The 21,427-nt window shown below is 39.3% G+C and overlaps 2 protein-coding genes across 3 annotated transcripts in view; one reads left to right on the forward strand and one right to left on the reverse strand.

Moving 5' to 3' along the window:
- The window catches only part of tacc1 (transforming, acidic coiled-coil containing protein 1), a 37,245-nt gene extending 29,510 nt beyond the window's left edge, over nucleotides 1-7,735 (reverse strand). Inside the window, exon 1 of one of the 2 annotated variants that reach the window (XM_084730139.1) lies at nucleotides 7,545-7,735. Coding sequence is in view for 1 of the 2 variants with exons in the window: in XM_084730131.1 (XP_084586257.1) it covers nucleotides 208-278 (71 nt within the window). In the remaining variant the exon portion in view is untranslated. Of the gene's footprint in view, nucleotides 1-207; nucleotides 889-7,544 lie in introns of those variants that run through there. The other variant, XM_084730131.1, reaches the window with a different exon arrangement.
- Nucleotides 7,736-14,882: 7,147 nt separating this feature from the next.
- Nucleotides 14,883-20,691, forward strand: LOC146331372 (neuronal vesicle trafficking-associated protein 1-like). The gene is made up of 5 exons (XM_084730184.1): nucleotides 14,883-15,099; nucleotides 15,397-15,552; nucleotides 15,839-15,955; nucleotides 17,343-17,453; nucleotides 19,300-20,691. Exons 2-5 carry the CDS (start codon nucleotides 15,424-15,426, stop codon nucleotides 19,498-19,500), a joined length of 558 nt encoding a protein of 185 aa, XP_084586310.1. The 5' UTR covers nucleotides 14,883-15,099; nucleotides 15,397-15,423; the 3' UTR covers nucleotides 19,501-20,691.
- The last annotated feature ends 736 nt before the right edge of the window (nucleotides 20,692-21,427 follow it).

The raw sequence follows: 21,427 nt of genomic DNA on the forward strand, positions 1-21,427 counted from the left end.
TGTGAGTTTAGTTAGTGCTACTGCTACTATTATACTAAATAAATATGAACTAGTAATGTGGGAGAGGCAAAACACATCATTCATGACTGGTTCAACTGTAAGCAAGATAAGTTTTAAGTCAATGAATTAAGACAAAGTATAAGTAAGTAAAGATTCTCTATAACGCACTGTAAAATCAGCATCAAACAGGTGAGTGATTTGACTCACGCGACACTGTTGGCGTGGCTCCTTGAGCTGGCTCGCCTGCTGTTTCTCCTCTGACTTATATTTCCACCCATTTTGATCTTCCCTCTCTGTAGTCAATGGACAGACACCTCCACCAGTGTGTTTCTCTCAGCTAGTAGTAGGCATTATTCCTCCTGCACTCCTCTGAGACTGTTCAGCGGTGCTCTGATGTCAGGTTTCTGCTCCTCTCTTGACTTGACAGGTGGGTCCTCCTGTCTGTCCCTCCCACCTCAAGTCTCCTCCCTCAACCTAAGTGCATACACTGGAAGTAAACATTGAGCAGCTGATACTGTAGTGTTATAAAGCTGGGAGGGATCGGCTCTGTGTCCTCCTGTGTGTCCTCTGCCTGGTTGTATTGGGTAGAAAGTCTCAGCCATAAAAAGATGTTGTGAGTCATGAGATAAAGTGGGTGAGGATGTGGCTTGCAGGGCTTTTGAGAAATCTATCTGGCTTGACCAGTTCCTGACACTGTGAGAGCTTTCAGAGGAACACTGGGCCAACTGTTCTTTCAGATTAAGGCTCTTTATAATGTAATTACACTAAACATTTGAAGTGATTCTAAGTTCTTTAGGGCAGAATCAGCTGATTTGAGTCATATCCATGGCCTGCTGGCATGATAATAATAATGTACTAGTAATTGAGTAAATTCTGCTTTGCTGGGCATGTTGAAGTGCATTTTTCTAAATATGCAAGCTGTGAAATCTGTGCAACATAAGTATTGCCAGCACATATTAATCTTGCAGAGATAATATACTTTCACTTGTCTCACAGAGAGAAAATGTGACTATTCCTGAGGCAATCGTTTTTCCTTGGATTCTATGCTTACAGGCGAGTGGAAACAAGTTGAACAGGTCTTGGTTTGGAGCTGAAGCAAAATCTGGGTTATGTGACAGGAAATTGTGCTCTTAATCCTTGTGATTGTTCACGACCTGCTTCAGCCTGTATTGCAATAAAACAAATCTAATTGTCAAATCAATTTGTCATCTCTCACATAAAAACAATTGGGATTTAAGAAAGTGGAAATAGACGGAGTACTAGCAGATTCAAAATTGTTGCCATAGTTTCCTGCAACAATGCAACACTTTGTTGGCCCTATGGGATAGGGGAAACCAAGCGCAGGGGCCCTTCTGATGGATGAAATGTTAAAAAGTGCCCTCTAGGGTGCTCTAACAATGGAGAAAATGTGAGGAAGTGCCCTCGAGGGCAGTGTTTCCTGAACATTTTTCTTGCGGACCCACTCAAAATGACTAGCGATAGTGACCCAATTCACAATGTCCTAATCAATAAGTATTGGTAATGAATTTTTGACCACTATAACTGCCATTTCTGCATCAGCTTATAATATCTTGATATGTGTTTTTGAAAGCATACACGTTAAATATTTTAGAAATCAGAAAAAAATGAATTAAGGCTGAGTTAAGAGACCATCTCATTGCTTTTATTTCCTCTCATCAGATAAATATACATAATTATTAATTAGTTGGCCTCTATATTCCTCTAAATGCCAAAAGAGTTAATAGTTTTAATTAAAGGTCTAGTGGTTGTAGTAGGGATTGGAACTGTTTCACCATAGAAGCGTCATGACTTTTGACATTCTGACCCGACTGCTTACAGCTGGTGCCCTTTTTGTTTTTTCACCTCTGCCCCTCAAAAACTTGAGTCTGCCACTGAGGAGGAGGAAGATTGTGGCATGAAGCAAGGAAGAAAGCTGATCAGGTTGTACTATCTAACTAATTGGTTTAACCAAACATGAAGAATCCACAGATATGATGAGAAAGTTTAGAAAGAAAACCACCTGGAATTTTTACACAGTCTCTAAAACCTGCCATCACAATGTGACTCTCATAATGACTACTTGTTTTCCACACCTCCTGGCTTTGAGCTGCACACAGGTCAAAGGTCAAGGAGCAAGACAAGGTCATCCCCTTTTTTCATACCACCCATCACATCACATACGTACTCCCACCCAATCACACAGACTTGTAAAAACACTGTTGTGTGCTGCATTTTAAAATAGAATTAGACAAAGAAGAAGGGAGTGTCTCATCTGAAGATAACAGAAGTATGTTTCTACTGTGAATAGATCGGCATTGAGATAAGTGTTTGTGTCCTCACTCCAAATCTTGATGGTTAAGATGAGTCAAGAAGGAGTTGTCAAAGCAAGGTTTAATCTACGGTTAAAAATCAATCACATTAAGTCTCACAGACTGTCATACTTAAAATAAAATGGTTCTGTCACTTTCAGTATGTTGTCAAATCAGTAATGCAGCTTATGTTTATAGGATAGAAGGATATTTTAGAAAAGGCAGTGTTAGTGACTGCAGTGTTGCAGTCTGTGTTAGTGGCTGTAAAATAAAATATTCATAAATACATAGGAGCATAAAAAGACACTACTTTGGACTAGCTTAGGTCAAATTAGATTAGATTCAACAATCAAAGTTAAATTAGAAAATACATTTTATTAACTGAAAAATGGAATAGTTATGTTCATTACCATATCATGAGCTGTTACACCACTATGTTTCTACAGCAGCCCAGAATGGACAAATCAAACACTTCTTTTAGACAGGGGCTTTTGTGCTTTTCACAAGTTTTGCAGTCACTGTAGGATCTCCTACACTCTTGGAACAGGAGGGTTAGACAAGATCTTTGCAATTTGAAAGCTTACTGCTAAATGCTACTAAATCCAACTGGTCCTTTAAATTAGATTATAAATTTAATTCGATAAAAACAAATAGAATGAAATCAACTCAATTAAATGAAATTAAATTTCATATACAGTATGAAACAAAGTACAGTATTTAAAATACTTCTCTCTGAGCAAGTCTTCATCCTTTGATGATATAAATAAATATATACATTTAGTCATTTCTACAGATAATCCGTCAATGGCCATGAAGTCAGCTTTATATATTTCTTTTTATAAATTGCAGTTGGTGACTCTTTAATGTATATTTACTAAATTGTCAACCAACTTTAGATCTGAGGTGTGCATTCTTCTGATTTGAGGAATAATCCTCACAGACAGTTGAAATATTACGAGTTTAACAGCAAACTAAATTTTTCCAGCATCCAAGAATTAGAGAGCTGTGCATCCTGTGTTATTTGAGTATTATCAACAAAAAAAAATTGATCAAAACTTGCTTATAAGAAGTTATTTCTATGTTTAATATCCTCCAAAATGAGAAGAAGAGGAACATTATCTGTAGCAGTGCTGACTGTCAGCAGGTTTTAGAGACTTAGGAGTCTTTTAGGACCCCTAACTAGCCTTGGGATGTTTTGTGAATATGACCTAACTCTGGTTAGGCTACTTGAGGGATCGGAAGTAGACTTTATTCTGGTTTAAGGGGTCTCACACTGAAAAGGTCTGGCAGTACAGTGTTACAGTAATCTCTTACATGGCTCTGCCACCCTGTGGAAGGTTGGGAGAAAAAAAATGTCCAGACAAACAGGTTAATCCTGGTCTGTAATCGGGTGAAGCCTGACATCAACTGGTAGACCATGAACACTGCCAGAGTCTGTGTTCTGTAGAGTTTCCCCGCTGTGTGTCAGAGCGACCACATAGTAATAGTAAGGGAGCAACTCCTTCATCATCATCATCATCATTCATAGTTTCCCTTCACGGAGCAGGACGTCATTTCTACGCCTTTCCATCATGGTCAAGGGTTGGGTCAGGCCGTGCTGCCAGCATTGCTCACTGCAGTCTGTAATTTTGGAAAATATACCTCAGACATACAGTTCAGCAAGGAAAATGTCATGACGGTTTCACTATTTAAAAGACCTGAATTGCAGTTTAGAATTTAGAATTTAGCATTTAGAGCTTGGCTGGTGTATTGCTCTGGTCAGAGCTGACCACAGCTTGTTGTACTTTGAAACACCAGTCACAATGTGTTTATCAGAGCGAGTCAAACAGCTGTGTAGCAGAATGAAGTCCTTGTGGAATATGCTGTACAGTGCACTCATAAACATCCACAAAATGAAGACAATAGCTCTACAGACAGATGGGCGTCCTCTTTTTATAGTCCACTCCACTGTAGCGTGTAATGTTTTGCCACAGAGTGCATTGCATAAATGTGATGCACAGATCAGGACAGGGCTGGCACCAAAACACTCCCAGTACAAATGCCCAATTGCACACACTGTTTGTAACTGAATGTACACACACACACACACACTTTTTCTGTTAGCTATGTTACATACTGATGTTTTCTTGGAACATTTAAGTCTTGTTTTTCCCTTTGAAACAAACTGGACTTCTTGCTATATGCTTGCTAGCTAACCTGTGTTACCATGGCTACACGCTGAGTTACTAGAGCGAGCAAATAAAATGAACACTACAAAGTGTGAGGAGTAGGTCTGGAATTTCATCATTTTAGGGGCAAGAGGAAGACACAGTGTCCATTATTTCTGGAAACAATCTGAAATGTGGAGTTGTCAGACTACAGCACACTTTTCCACATCACATGAGTCCATCTCAGGTAATCAGCAGTGTTTCTGGATGTTGTGGATGTATGGCTTTCGCTCTGCATGATAGAGTCTTAATCTGCATTTGTAGATGCAGCAACAGGCTGTGTTTACTGACAGGTAAGGTTTTTCAAAGTGTTCCAGAGCCCATGTACTGTGCTTTTTACAATTATGTGGGTTTTTAAGACATTTTTTAATGCAGTGCCACCTGAGGGACAAAGGTCACAGGCATTCAGTGTTGGTGTTAGGCCTTGCCCTCTACATGCAGAGATTTCTCTGGATTCGCTGAATCTTTTAATGATATCAGTGTTGTTATTGCTGTTATTACAGTGCGTTATGCTGTTTCCCTGCAGAATCTTCCAAACAGGTGTTTTTGAGCATTTTTCCAGTCTTTTGTTGTCTTTGTCCCAACTTCTTTGGAACGTGTTGCAGAATCTATTGTACAAAAAACAACAAGGTTTATCAGTCTGAACTGAACAGTATTTGTATCTTATCCAATTAAATATAGGTCAAAAAAGATTTGCAAATCATTGCATTTTATTTTTATTTTATTTTTACACAAAATCCCAACTTTTTTGGATTTGGAGATATCATATACATCCTATTGTTAGATTCTATTTTAAAATATTGAATAATGACTTTCCCATTATATTGAGATCCTAAGTCATTATCTCCGGAAAGTTTCTTATTATAATGATCATGATTAATGATGATGATTATACGGATCTTTCTTTTGTTTCATACAGGAGACGAGCTTGTATAATGTGTATCTAGCTTTTTGCCACTGTTAACAGAGTCTCCAGTAAACCACAGAGCTGTGGAGCAAAATCAGGCTTCATGATGAAAAAAGGTTTATATCATGTTGACCTGTGACACTCCCTGTGCACTCTCTCACTCTCTGCTGTGGGTTTTTTATCACCCTTAAATAGCCCTGTTTCTCAGCAGTTCAAAGGAGTGAGCACCACTGAAAGTTGTTTATGCTACCATCTGGTCCTGGATCAGTGATGAGTAGGGAAGTATGTAAATATATATGAAAATAAATCTGGATAAATTGATGAATCCGGTTAAACTGATGAAAAGATGAAACAAGCATGTTTTTGATTGCAAGGCCCCAGCATGATATAGTCAAAACCTTGATGACTTGGTGTTCTTTCACATGTTACTGTTGATGTCATACTGTACATATTCCACTGCAGTAACTCTTTATGAAGAATATTAATAAGATTTTTTTAAGCCTCAGTTCAGTTACACTTGTTCCCCCTCTCCTCGGATTCAAACATAATCCTTCTCAGACAGACTCAACTCACTTTCACTTCATTTTAGCCCGTCCAAGTCTGTCTGCCTGTGTCTGCAAATCTGTGTTATTGCAATCTCAGTCTGTGCCTGTGATTCCATTGAGAGGCACGAGACCAGAAGCGACACAAGTCTGAGAAACAGTCCTGTGTTGACTCAACTTCCCTCCGCCCCCCCCACTTCACTTCCGGCTCAGTCAGCCCTCCCAGCCACGTCCGTCCATGCCGGTAACCAAGCCCCTATAAATCACAACAAAGCACACAAAAACATAGCATGTAACCAATCGCACTATTTCAAAACTTGTTTGGGAGGAAGTCAAATAAGATTCCAGCACAAAAAAGCACTTGTTGCATGTGAATGCTCGTGTGAGGAGAAGAGAGGTCAGGAAGTGGGGGTTTAAATGCTTCCAAAAGTTCACAGGTCATCCCGCTTGGTCTTTTTGGCTGAGAGGAAATGGTCCTCATTCCAAGCACATTCCAGCGTGAATATGTTTTTTATTCAATAAAGCACCCACTTTCAAAATGGGCCTGTCCATGTTGAGAAATTAGACTCACTATGTGTAAAAAGAAGTTTCACTTGTGTAAAAAATAAAACACATTAAGTACATTATGTAATCCTATTAGAGCTGTCATAAGGCTTCTGTTAGTGAACCTGAGAGGGAAATGGCCCTTCCCATGTATTTCATGCCATGCGTCTCAGTATAAATACCACACAAATACCACAATTGAATGGAAATTCCAACAAAACTATGCCTTCCTCCCAGCAAGTGACTCAGTCAGAGCCGCTGCTGTTGAACGTCTTCCACCCCCGGCCCTTCCTTCTCGGAGCCCGGGCCTCTGGGTGTGTCTCCCTGTGACCTCATCTTCCCAGAAAATCCTCCAGAAACCTCAGCGGCACACTCGCTCACATGATGCAGCCTCCATGCAACTTATCCACAACAACAAACCGGTCAGTTTATAGGAAAACATCTCACTGATGAGCACTGATGCCGGTGCCCCAGCCTGTTCATTGAACCAGAGCATTAAGCGTGTGTGTGAGTGTGTATGTACAGACTAGCATCCTGTTTATACAGCCTGGTCACTGCTGCCTGCTGTGAGAACTTGAGTAAATCAAACCATTAGCCTGAATCTTATTGCTCTTGCAAAAGTTATTTCTATACAGATCTTTGTGACTAATTCTTCCTCAAGGGCAAAAATCTCAACTTTCAGTAACCTGCCTGTTACTGTGATTCTTCATAGAGCAACAGAAATACTTTTAACAGCTCTATACATAACACCTACCACAAACTGCTGGGTTGACAAGTGACAGGAATTATACATTTGTGAAAAGAGGCTTTGTGTTCATGCAAAAGACAATAGCTCCCACATGGCAGCAGGACTTTTTAAACCAGACACAGCACATTCAATGAGTCATCTGACAGTCCAAAAAAGTCCAAAAGTCAGCAGATCAATAACAGAAAACACACAGTTAACTAAAGCAAACACTCAAAGCACATAATGATATGAGTAACGGGGCACCTGACAGCCAGACTAGTTGCTTGAGTGTCAGAGAGTAAATCATACCTCGGCTTCTCTGAGGGCTGACAGGCTGTGATGGAGCTGCTGAGAGGTTTGTGTCCTTCACAACAAAGTGGATGTAAAACTCCTTGGTCAGTGACAGAGGTCCTTCAGGGAGTCTGCGTTCACACTGCTGTTGAGGTGCCGCTCTCTGAGTGAAAATACTTGTTCTCTCTGCGTGGCGGAGCTTAGTCCATGTGGCTGGATGGGGAAATGGGAAATGAACTTTCTGGGCAAAGAGCCAAGAGCAGAGTAGGTTTTAAAGACACAGCAGTTTGCAGTGATACACAGTTTAGTCACACTTCACACTGTGTAAGTTACAAGTAAAGATAATTTCAGCTATGTATCTCTTACTTAATACGATACATAATTGTTTTACTTAAGCTTTAATGAGCATATAGCACAGCAATAGATTATAAAGACTGAATGCAGCATAACATAGTCATATCATCTCAATTTAAACTGTTGTCACGGCTTCATACTAACAACTTCATGAGATCTACATTTACACTAGGTGGAAAGTAACTTAGTACTGTACATTTACTCAAGTAGGCTACTGTACTTAAGCGCAATTTTGAGGTACTTATACTTCATTTGAATATTCCAATTTATGGCTTCTACTCCACTGCCTTTACTTGATCATTTATGTTACTGGTTACTTTGAAAATTTAGATTAATAAAGCAAAAAAAACAGCAACAATTAAATAATGATGTATTATCACAGGTTAAGATGAAACTTCATGCCCCCTGAGGGGAAATTCACAAGCTACACAGCAGTTTGTAAGAAATAACTATTGTCCCCCATTTACTTGCTGCAACATTGAAGTGATGTACACTTTATTATGTGTACTATTAATGCAACAATAATACTAATCCAATAATATAATGTACAAAATAGGCCATTCTGCATAATGAGTGCTTTAAGTATATTTTGATGGGAATACTTGTATCAGCATTTTTTTCATTGCTGCTTTCTTCGGTGGTCTATCCACTCAAGAAAATTAAATTTAAATGTGTAGTATACGAAATGAAAAGGAAACATCTGTTCACTTGTTAGAAGCAGTTGTTACTGCTGTGATGCCTTTTTATGCTGCCTGTTTAAAGAAAAAAAAAAAAAACACATAATGCAAAAACCAAACTGTCAAGAGTTGTAGATACTGTAAGTAAGCAGATGTTTCCCTCTAGTGGATTTTCCTGAGAAGGCAGCTGCAGCAGAAAGCCCTGCTACACACCTGCCTGCTGCTGCCACCACAAACTCTTAATAAATAAATAAGAAACAGGTTTGCTTCATGATGTCAGATAACCACTTTTCTATGTTATTTTAATATATGATTTCAGATTGTTTGTTTCTGCTAGTCTGAAAGCTAAAAATAAGAATCAGCATCCACAGAGGCTTGCTGAGATTATTCTTGTTTTCTGAAGAAAATGCATGTGAGAGCTGGAAGTTGTTAGTGACTGTGTCTCCCAGTGTCTGTCTGTCTGTATGTATGTATGTATGTATGTATGTGAGTGTTTATCAGCTATGTACGTAATTATGTGCAGTATGTGTGCCAGTTAAAGTCCCCACAAAGATAAAGAAACAAATATGTGTGTCAGTGATGCATGTATGTATAGTGTGTACATTGTGTGGCATCTGCTCCTATTTACTTGCATTGTAAAAATGTGTTGAAAAAGATTTTGTATCTTAAAAACCTGTATGCCTGTGAGTAAAAATCCCTACAAAGATAGAAAAACCTGTATGTGTATGTGTGATTAAGTCCCCACAAAGATAGAAAACCCTGCATATGTGTCAGTAAAGGGCCCCTCAGAGATACACATACCTGTATGTGTGAGTACAAGTCCCCACAGTGAGTGTGCTTACATGTGCATGAGTATCATGGTTTTGTTTTGGTTTTTTGTGCATGTAAACATCATATCCTGGGTCCAGAAAGCAGCCTGCAGTACTCTGATTGAAACCAGGATACTGTGGAATGTAAACACCTGATCCTGGTTTCTGAAAATTTGTTGTTGGAACAGAGCAGAGTGACTGAAATGGTGAGAGATCAAGATACATCTGCATACATGATCAGAAACCTGGATACAGAACGGTTACAATCATGTATACAAAGATATAAATGATCTGGTTTCTCATGTTCACATAAACGCCATATTTAAATCAGGATAAGGCTCAAGACCAGGACACTGATGCACATGTAAACACGTCAGTTATACACTGGTGGCCTTTGTCCTGTGAACAATTATAATATGTAACAATGACAACTAAAAGAAAGGAGAGTAAACTGCTTAAAGATCTGCTTAAAGAATCTACAAATTCAAACACTTTTACTCAGGAATTATTCAGCTCAGGTATTATTTCACATCTAAGAAACAAAGTATACAATGCCAAGCTAGCAAACTGTGTCACCGTACAGTCATTTCCTCACCACACTGTATTTGCTTTCAGGAAACACAATGACTTCACTTCTCAGGCCCTAGGGAGGAAAATCTGATTGCTAATGACTTTGTACCATAGAGTCACCATCACACGCTCTTTATCAGACAACCCAGCAGCAGGCAGCAGCACACAGAGCTACTGCAGCTGTCGTGTAGCCATCAGGCCAAGTTGAATGTCCACTGAAGAGCTGTGTTTTCTGTCTCAATATGTGATGAGATCATTGTCATTTTCTCTTCGCTGCTTCCTTTTGACTAAGGATTAATAAGCTGGACTTGATCATTTATGCATCCTCTCCTAACCCCCCTTCATTCACACTGTAGCCTGGCAACAAGCTACTGGATAATATGCACAGACATGGCTTCATTTCACCATTTGTGGGTACATAGTGGGGAGTCATAAAGGGCTTAGTAAAATCATGATGTTGAGTATTTTAACTATGATTATTTATGCTGCGATGTGTGTTTGTCAATGAATCAAAATTCAGACCACATCTGGTACCTGGAGAACTACAGGGTCAGTCCATAAAATCTCTTTACAATTTAACAAATGTATGAATAGACCAATCTGTGGAAATTATTACAAAATGAAAAGTAGATATTGAAGGTTTTTTTGCCTCATTTAATACACCTCTATATGGGTGCCATTATTTGCACATCATTTGATTTCTTGCCATGTTTGCTGTAGCACAGCCTCATCAATAGTGGCAATGGCATCAGTGATCTTTTGCTTCCTGTGTGAAGCATGAAAGTGATTAAAACTTTGATAACCACTGAGTACATAGAACAAATCTGATTAACATATCTCATCAATTGCTTTTGTAATACATTTTTTAAATTGTAAAGAGACTTTGTGGACACACTGTATATATGACCAAATATGGGAAATGTAAACATTATACATCTAATCATGTGGTCTACAAAATTACTGTAATGACAGTGACAAGACAACAGTCAATTACTACAAAACCAATTAACAGGGTGATCTCCTGTCATTTAAAAGCCCTGAAAACTTATCTTCTTAATCAACTCTGATGTTCAACACACTATGTTCTACCAAAGGTAGAATAGTTTGGGTTCTCTCACTTTCTGTTTTGCCTTTTTTTCCCTGAGCTCTTCTCACTGGTTTGAGGCCTCTCAGTAAAGTCTTCACTGCATGTTGACAGACAGAGTTGATATTCAGCTTTACTTGGCAGAAACAATGAGAGGCTGCTGAACAGCTGGAGGTAAGCTCATGTAGATCAGGGGTCTATATCTGTGGCCCGATGGAAGGACAATGAAAAATTAGTTTGGGAGGTGGCAGGGGTCCAGTGATATTGTAAGTGCTTTGCATGTGATGGCATTGCTAATAAGGGCCGGGCAGTTTGGAGTAGGGACACCAATGATTTTAGAGGTGATGTGTATAATTTTGAGTAGTTTATTTCTGTTGGTGATGGTGAACATGGTGAAGTAGCATGTGGAACAGTAGAGGAGGATGGGATGACACTCCTGTACGGTTCCTTGGTTTTGGTGACATTCAGAAGTAAGTGATTTTCTGTGCTCCACTGAGTGAAGTGCACTGTGACAAGAATGCTGTAAAATTTTCAGTAACTTACTGGTACAGTTAGCTGGTAAGCTGCTGTAAATACATTTCACAGTATGATTATGGTAAATCTAATAAGGGCACCACAGTACTATAACTATTATCACAGTAATAATCAGCATGCTGTATTTTTTATCACAACACTAATTCAACTACTGTAAAAGGCATCACTGTATTAATTTTAATAACATGAATTAATAACTAACTAACTAACTAACTAACTAACTAACTAACTAACTAACTAACTAACTAACTAACTAACTCAAAACAAACTGAAACATGTTTGCAAATACTGTTTGGCTCCGTTTAAGAACTGAGACAGATCAACTGTTTCTCCTTCATCTCTCCTCTTTGCCTCTCAACTCTGAAGACTGAACCAAGCGGGATTTTAAACCCATTTTAGTTTTTGATCCCAAGCTGTTTGTTTCTTGACTAATTAAACTGAATTTTAATTTCAGTTTGTATGCTCATTATTTGGGTGAGAAGCAGCAGAAGAACCAGTGTAGGAAGCTAAGAAATGTACTGATGTGGATCGGTGTCACATCATATATATATGTATATATATATATATATATATATATATATATATATATATATATATATATATATATATATATGATATGTTTTAGAAGCGTTTTTTATTCTCACTATTCACTTTGAACAAATTCTTTCTGCCCTTGCTGTTGTTTCACAAGATTCAAAAAACACAAAACAAAACACTGAGGAAAACTGTTACATGAGATGTTAAAAAGTATTTTTTACAATCAGAACTTTAAAATTCATGCACTAATTGCTTGCAATTAAAATGTTCAGTCCTGTGTTTACTGTTTCACATTAATCAAATTAATGCTGAATGTTTTCTGAATGAGTTTGTGTCTGTTGATGAGTCATAAGAAATCATTAATGATCTTGTAGAAGATGTAGATGTTTATAACAGTTAAAATGAACAAAATGTTAATGGAGTCTGGCAGACAAACAGCTCGGTCTGGGACACTGATGAATGCTGCAGCCATTGTGAGACAAGTTGAGCTGTCAGCAGAATTTTCAGTTCAGCAGATAAATAATATTAGAGATAAACAATGTGGATTTCTTTTTTAGACAATACAGATAACTGATAATTATCTGCTTCTCATGGTCGATATTGATAAGATAACCAATAATGTCACATTTTTGTATTTTCAAATGAAGTACATATAACTAGGGATGCACAATAAATATCAGTGCTGATAAATTATTGATTGATATTGGCCTGTCACAGCATTTCAGTCTATATTGGTATTGGTAAATATCAGCTGATAAATATTGGCTCTAATAATGTCTGATGTGACTGATGATGTCAGAGCATTTCATTTGAATTATTCAGCAAAATGTTCTCTAAAAGTAAAAGTCTGTTTGTTTTTTAGTGAAAAAAACAACTGAACATGTGAAGAGTCAGAGTTGTTCTTTGTTTTTGTTGTAATAACGATGTCAGTCAGATTTGTTTTGATGAGAGGGAGATAATCGCTCAGCGAAAGTCTGCCATTGATGTGAAAGTTTGTATTGTCTTATCTTTCTGAGGGTCTGTGGCGACCTGAGCTGTTTCAGCGCTTGATTCTCAGGCCTCACGGCTGCTAGCAAGAGAAAAGACGTGTCCCACACACACACACACACACACACGGATATATTGTCATGCACTGCCACTTTATTTCCAGTGATGTTACTCCTACACCAACCTGATAACATTGTGAGAGCTGTGCTAAACTAACAGAATTAAAAATGAATGACTTACCTTGTTGAAGTCAAAGGCTGAATAAAGTGAGGAATTTAGTCGCTCTTACAATAAAATTTAATGGAGAAAAGCAGGTGGCCAACAACACAAAACAAAACACAAAATTTCCATCATTTGTGACATGTACCTGGACTGGAGGAAAGTCAGGTCCTCTTCTGCCTTCTTGATAACAAAATAATTAACTATTTGTGTTTTAAATAATGAAAAATGTGCTAACAGCAAAAGCCAGATTTTTACATGACTGCTGGAAAAATATTCCCCCTAAAATTTACTGCATTGAGATTTACAGTAATAATATATATACTGCAATGCAAACTGGTATGGGTCCAGTTGTGGGCTGACAACAGGGAGGATGAACTGATTGATTTAGTGAACTTGTTGCAAACTTATTTATACCCTAGCAGTTACAGAGCTACTGTAGCTCTCTTTTGGTCTCCACCAACTCCTGAGAGAAATATTTGGCTCTTTAGTTGCCAAATGCTCTACTATGTGTCTAACTGCTCCTTGATGCTGAACAGGTAGTGGTTTTTAGAGCTTTGTCGCCCCTAACCCTAACCCTCTCCCCCCGTTCTCTTCAGCAGTAAGCATACAACTTCTGCATGTCCTCAGTCTCCATTGAGTGAGCATTAGAGATTAACACGTGAGAACTTAGTTGTGAGAACGATCAAAGTGAACCAGAGTAATAAAGTTGCAGACCTGACAACTAGAGGATGGGCTGAAATTGTCTTTAAAACGCAGTAAAGCTGAGGGGAGCTGCAGATTCAGGAGATAATTCTCTTTAGTTTCATCAGAACCAATGGCTTTTTTTTCATATTATCACAGTTTTACATTAATTTCTGATAATGCAGTTTTAAAAATTGAAGCCCAGTTGTAAATATAAGCAGGATGCAGTTTGGTCTGTTGGGCCTTGTTTGTTTCGTTCACCTGTGACTCGTGAACCGACTTCTGACTGATTCTTGCAGCTATATGGTTTGGAGAATATTATAGATCCAAGACAAAACTGACAGCAGAATGATACACAGAGAAGTCACAGTTTCAACTCTGTCTGCTACTTCAGCACCATAGATTACTCAGTATATGGAGCACCATCTTACTGATGTTTCAGAGCCATGGTCAGGGCCCTGGATTCTAACCTGGTCAAACCCTGGTCAGTTAAATGGAGATGGGGATGGAGAGGGGTGATGGCAGGTTAACATGGGGGGTTTGCTTCACCCCTCAAATACACACTTAAAAATGAATTTAAGAAGACTACAGTCAAATGACTTTCTCCAGATAAATTCAAATGTTCTATTATATGAATTATTTTCCACTAAATTTGCACTAGCAGCTGTAATGAATGCAAAGGTGACAAAAGTCTGGTCATTTTCCTGCATGCTAAACACAAATTAAAATGTTCCAGATGTACACTTTGCCCGCAAAAATCCCTCATCAATGGGCACAATAAAAACATTATGTTCTTTCACGTCGTTTCCCTAAATCTCAGCTGATGATGGGCTCCAGCTCCTGGGTTAGTGCCACAGCTCAGATGTGTAGAGATGGATGTGATGAGGATGTTACATCACTTGCAGTGCAGCCAGACGCCAGCAGCAGCATCCAGCTCAGCTCAGCTCAGCTCTGCTCGGAGGTAACGCGGCGCAAAGACCCGGCTGGCCATATTGTGCACCAGCAGCTCTCCGCAAATCGGCTGCGTCACACCTTAAAACACACAGAGCAGCGCTGGAGCCGTAAAGCCGCCACATCAGGAGAAAAACGCTGTCTGGAAACGCTACTCGGCTGAGCTGGTGAGTGTTTGGATGCGGTAAATCATATGTTTTTTTTATTATTTCACGGTGATGCATCAGTCCCATTATGTCGAAGCCTTGCGTGTCCTCTCCTGCGCTTTTGTGGTTAACAGGCTTTCTCATGGCCCACAAAGAGGCTCACGTCGTTTTGTTTGATTTCTACTGCTGTTTGCATGAATATAAAAAAGAAAGTACATAATTATACACTTGAATGATTAATGCCCTCACGCAGGCGCTGAGAATAATCGTTAATGGGTCTGGATGAGGACTAATAAGCGCTTGTTTACCCCCTCTCAGGTTGGTGCTTTTGCGTGCAGGGACAAAATGGTTAAATTGGGGAATAATTTCAGCGAGAAAAATAACGGGAAGGTGGTTTCTGAAGATGGATTTGACACCATCCCCCTCATAACACCATTAGATGCCAGTCAGCTGCAGTTTCCTCCACCAGATAAGGTAAGATTTTCTTTTTTGTTTTAAATTTTCCCTTGATATAGAGAACCAGAGTGAGGGGCCTTTTTCTGCATCTCCATCATTCCAGTTAGTCCAATTAAGATGATGAACATTAAGGAAAACTAATTGTTTTAGGTAGGCAATGTTCAATTTAAAGATCTATTGTATATAATACATAGAATAATGCAAATAATGTGCCATCCTGCATCTGTGAACCCTCATTTCCTCCTGAAACTATAACTGCAAGCTGATTGGATCTCCACTCATCAACGTGTGTGTTTTCTACCAGGTGGTGGTGAAGACAAAAGCAGACTATGACGGTGAGAGCAAGAAGGGGAAGCTACGGTCTCCTAAAATCGCAGAGTTCTCAATAAGCATCATTGAAGGCGTATCTGAGCGACTCAAAGTAAGAATAATGTTGCTGCTGTCATCTTCCGTCCCATTTCTAATATCTCACACACGCTCCTACACATGCATATGCCGGAGAGGAGACAGCTGTCTCCCTGCAGCTTTAGGGCATTTGTCACCGCCGTCATAATATCTCCAAGTTATACTCCTCTTTGCCCGGGCCACCTTCATCTCCTGTGTCCTCCTGTGCAGCCTGTCATCTTGTCGGGCTACACAGGGAGCCATAATGCACAATGATTCACTTAACCCCGCCCTGGAACTCTCATTAATTCAGCTGCTGCCATGGCGATGGCCTCCAAACGGCAGCATCTCTCCCACCTCCCTCAACGCCCCCCTTCCAGCCAGCAGATGTGTTGAGCTGTTCACACCGTATAGAACAATTAAAACATACGCTCATGTGGAAGAAAAGGTCAATCCTGGCTCAGTTGCACCTTTCAAAATTCATAAAACTGTTTTGCATGCAGACTATACAAAATCAACAGATGAAGCCGCCTCTGTGAGGTGTGTCAGGCCTCCTTTTGTAACAGAGTTTTAATTCTCCAACATCTGAGATGCAAGGAGGCACATCAGTGTCTCAGTGAACACAGCTCGCATCCTCACACCGGTGCTTTGAAATGCTGCAGGCAGCCCTTTCATCGCAGGTAGTCTCTTTCATAATCTCCTGTTGCTCTGCTTTGTACGTGTTGTACTGTCTGCTCTGCTGTGCAACGGCAGGATTCATACAGACAGATAAAAAGGATATCCTCTTATTCATATTGATACATGCTGGTAACAATCCACTGTGCCAAACATACTGGCAAACAGAACAGAAAGAACTTGCATGCATGGTTAAGAAATCCTCAAGGATTTTCTGTCAGCCCAAAATCAACATTTGTATCAGGATTTCTCTCTTGCAACTGTTCATCACAGAAGTGTATAACAATCTCTCTGACGGTGCTCGAAATATTTCAGTTGCTCCACAACAAAATGACATTCACATCAACTCACAAAAATAACTTGCTCACACCTTGGGGCTCAACATCTTCAGCAATAATGAGGCGATTTCTCTCACACCTTGTCTTGTCCCCCTCCCACTTCCTAGAAACACCAGTAGCTGTTACATAACTCCCCAGAGAGGTGAGAGCTCAACTCTACAGATGGTCACACAAGACATTTTCCTGTTCAGTTACTATATGCAGAATATTTTGTTGCCCTGAACGGCTGTTGGTTACCGCTGCATACTGTATACATCCATATATAACTCAGCGTACACCTCATCTGTGCCACGCACCGCTTTTTAACCTGTAACATGAAGAAAAGAGAAAACAATTTTTAACAAATTCAGTCTTATTTTGCTCTCATGAAGACATGCACAATACATGAGCTGTTGTGTGTGTCTCCTTTAGGTGACCTTGTTGGTGATCTGTGCCCTGGCCTTCCTGGTGTGTGTGGTGTTCCTGGTCGTCTACAAGGTCTACCAGTATGAGCAGCCGTGCCCTGACAGCTTTGTTTACACGGTAAACACTCATTCTTATCATTTTATTTCATTGTTACCCAATGCTCTTTCATTTGTGAAGCGTTTTTAGTATCGTTTTGAGAAGTGATGTATAAATTCAGTTTAGTATGTATGTCCTATAGATGAACTTTCTACACAGCCAGACTGTCATAATGGTGTTAAAATGTAATTTGTTTTTTGCCTCCACAAATGTACCCTTTCACTATATCTGACACTAAGCAGATTATTTTAGAACAATTTTTTTAAAGATATTTTTGGGCATTTTCTCACTTTTACCACATTCACAGGCCACTTTCCTCTAATGACACAGTCCTGGTGAGAAGCTGCTGTTATGAGAACAACATGTTGTTCTTCTGTGGTTGCGAATTGTATAACTGTAGGGAATCGGACCAATCCTTATCATATCACTGCTTCCCACATTTATGTAAGCTTTGAAGTAAAACACATGGGATGTAATCAAGCTTGCTATGTAACAGTTGTCCCTAAGTTTATACAACTTGCAACCACAGCAGCATGACGTGATCCTTTTGAGCAGCATTTAAGCTTCCCTCCTGGAGTGTGACATCAGAGGAAATTATTATTGTGTGCATATGGTGAACTGGACAGAATAGGGTGAGGAGGCAGATAGAAAATGGGGGGAGAGAGGGGCACGATATGCAAAAACAGTCACTGGTTGGAGTCGAACCAGCACTCCAATTTTAGAAATATGTAATAGTTTTCTTTTTGTAGATATGCTCTATAATGGAATCATTTCCTATTTGAAGGTAGAACTTTGATATGAATGTCATTAGTCATTTCACTACTACCACACATTATTGGCTTTTGGTTTGTTTTTAAAAGAGCTTAAGGCAAGATTATGCACTTCTCAAGATAAGAACTCAAAGCGGAAAATTTGAATTAATAAGAAATTAAACACATTATAGTTCAGTTCCGTAATCTCAGGGGTATTGCTGGGGGCCTGCCCATTGTTTAGACAGCCCATTATTCCAAGATGTCAATATTACAAAAAAATGTCCCACTTGATTGAAAGCCCGTTTGTCAACCAGCCTGTTATCCCCGAAACAAACACCCATTGCTCCAAAAATGCACAGTCTTCCTGCAGTCTGATTATGGGTAGGGTTAGGTTAGGGTTAACTCAAACAACTTGGGTGACAGGGGTACACAACTGAGGTAAAGTCTTACGATTTTATCCCATTGGGTATAAGGTTGGAAAGCCTTTTAAGAGGTAAACAGATTCTGTACTATGAATGGTTGTCCAGTGATGTCTGAATGAGCTTTGGTTGAGAGCAGGTTAACAGGTCGAGTGGAGGGTAAACGGGGCAGAACACATGAGCCAAAATCCGATCTCAGAACCCATCGACTATCATCTGACCACAACTTAGCTTTATATTGGCCTTTTAACAGTGTTCTGCATTTATGTAGATATTGACCTCCAACTCCATTCTCACATCTCAAATTGCTAATCGAACTGTACACAATGAGTGGCACATGGAAAAGGAAGTCTTGGCCTGGATACCCTGGTTACTCCAGAGGCCCTGAAACATCGGTTTAAATGCTGAGCAGTTGCATTTAGTATCATCAGCTCGACTGTCACTTGTGGTGAAAGTACCCACTGATCAGCAAGAGTTACATAGTTAAGTCTAATTCATTTTCACAGGTGCCTGTATAGATTAGGTAATGAAGCTTGTATTTAATCTTCTTTCTAATCGGTTTTGTCACTGTCAGATAACCAGATTTTTTTCTCAGTATTTCATTAGACTTTCCTGAATCATAATTTTGTCACCTTGAGTGTTGTCTTTCTTCTCACATTGGTATTTTTAATCTTATTCCCTCTCTCTATGGAGCAGCAAGGTCGCTGCATGCCAGCTGGGATGTATGGTAACTACCCCCCTCAGGGCCCTGGGGGCCGCGGGCGCCTCTTCACCCTCATTAACCACTACAACATAGCCAAGCAGACCATCACCCGGTCAGTATCACCATGGATGACCATCATGTCTGAGGAGAAGGTCACCCAGCAGGAGACGGAGACCGCCCAGAAACTGGCTTAACCATCCTGGGACAAGGAAGTGGCCTCACCTGCTGCAGGAAAAAAATAAATAATACGGTTGTGCCATTCAAGCAAACCTCAGAGTCCCATGGCTTCTTTCTGTGGGTAAAAAAAATCAGCTTCTCTCGCTGAGGTGCTCTGCTGCCTTGTTGATGTAGTTTGGTTGGCTGATGTGTACTTTAGCAGGAAATCTGTGGAAATTTTGAGCATGTTTTCAGCAAACTTACAGTTGGCTGGATTCATGGTTTGTTTGAATAGCATATGTTATTATTTATTTACACTTCAAAACAGAGTGGCAAAATGTGTAAAAAAGCCACAGGAACACAAACACAGACACACACTCACTGTCTTTGTACATACACATATGTAACAGAAATCACTTTAGTACTCACATTGTGAAATGACTGTGAACCATCTCGTGTCTGCGTCGCTTGTTTTAACGCACATGCACGCACGACTCTGAAAACAGTTTGCTTTGAAACTCTTTCTTTTCAAACACATCCAGTACTGATAGCGCATGTCAGACCTCATGAGGTCCAGCAAGTGGTAACTTTCTCATGAAGCGACAAAGTTTGCAGCATATTTGCAACTGAGGTCATCTGTGTGAAAATATTTTACTGTCAAGATATTGTGAATAAATGAGGCTTGACCTGAAGGAAACCTTTTAACCAGCGGAAAAAAAAAATATTTTAATCGTAATTGTTTTGAGGCAGCCCATACTGCTCTCTGCATTTAGTGCTGTTAAGGAGTTTTTAAAGTATTTGAGGCATCAAATCTTTTAAACCAGCATTAATGATTGTCTCTAGTCATTTAAACTGTTTGTGAACACCATGTGCTTTTCTTTGCCGGCTACATGAGACTTATTAACAGTTAATTTTCATAGCATATATTTTATGCTACTGTATTGAATGTTTTTTTGCATTGCTAGTGAAGACACTGTATTGTGCAATGCTTCGCATTGATTAATGTCACCATAGATGGCTGTTGGCAGCCATCAGATACTAGACTTAGGTTGATGTAGTGGAACAATCTGACAGTAGTCGCTTGTCCTGTTGCTTTTTTTCTGTATTTGTCATTTAACTTAAACTGTCACAATTATGTACCTTTTTCAAACAATGTAATGATTACCATTGAAGTGCATTTGCTACATAAAATGTTAAATGAAAAACTGAAATAAAGTGCCCACATTTCACACCAATGTCCATGTGGAATCTATGTATGGGTAAGAACATTTTCAAGAGTAAATCTTGTCAGTGATGCTGAAACTCCCTCAGTGCAGAAAATAAATACAGCCCCAATTCCCCCGAGTTAAGATCAAAGAAACATTTCTTAGCGCTGTAATGCTTGAACTAAAATATAGGTTAATCCTAATAAACAGATTAGCAGAAACATCAAGAGGCTGCATGTGAATCAAATCTTCTGTCGACAGCTTCCCTTCTTTAGCTCACATGAACCAAGGCAGTGGCTTTCTGCTACTCCTGATCTTATCTGAAAGCTTGACACAAACATGAAATGTATTTACCGTTATAAAATGATATCCTGAAGTAATGACAGAATATACAGAATTTAATTAAGATAATTGCTTAGTTTTACTAGAAACCGAGTGTGTGTCAGTACAGTTATGCCGTGATAGACATCAAATAAATTGTTCTGCTGCTCATAATTGCCTGAAAAGCAAAATATTCTCAACATAGACAGTGATGCATAATTTATATGGCATTGAGGGACACAAGATTATAATCTTTTGAAATAGTGTACACTAGACAGTCAAGTCAATGCAATGTCAGTCTGTGCTCTACTCTCTAGTCTGCTCCAAAAAAGACAAACAGAAATCAATGTTTTTTCAGAGAAGAGCAGTCGCTGCCAATTTCCACTGTTTTAAAGCTGCATTTTCACTGCATGGTACAGCTTGACTCAACTCAGCTTCT

Source organism: Lutjanus erythropterus, chromosome 2, assembly GCF_056507025.1.
Source record: "Lutjanus erythropterus isolate fLutEry1 chromosome 2, fLutEry1.hap2, whole genome shotgun sequence".
NCBI lineage: Eukaryota > Metazoa > Chordata > Actinopteri > Lutjaniformes > Lutjanidae > Lutjanus > Lutjanus erythropterus.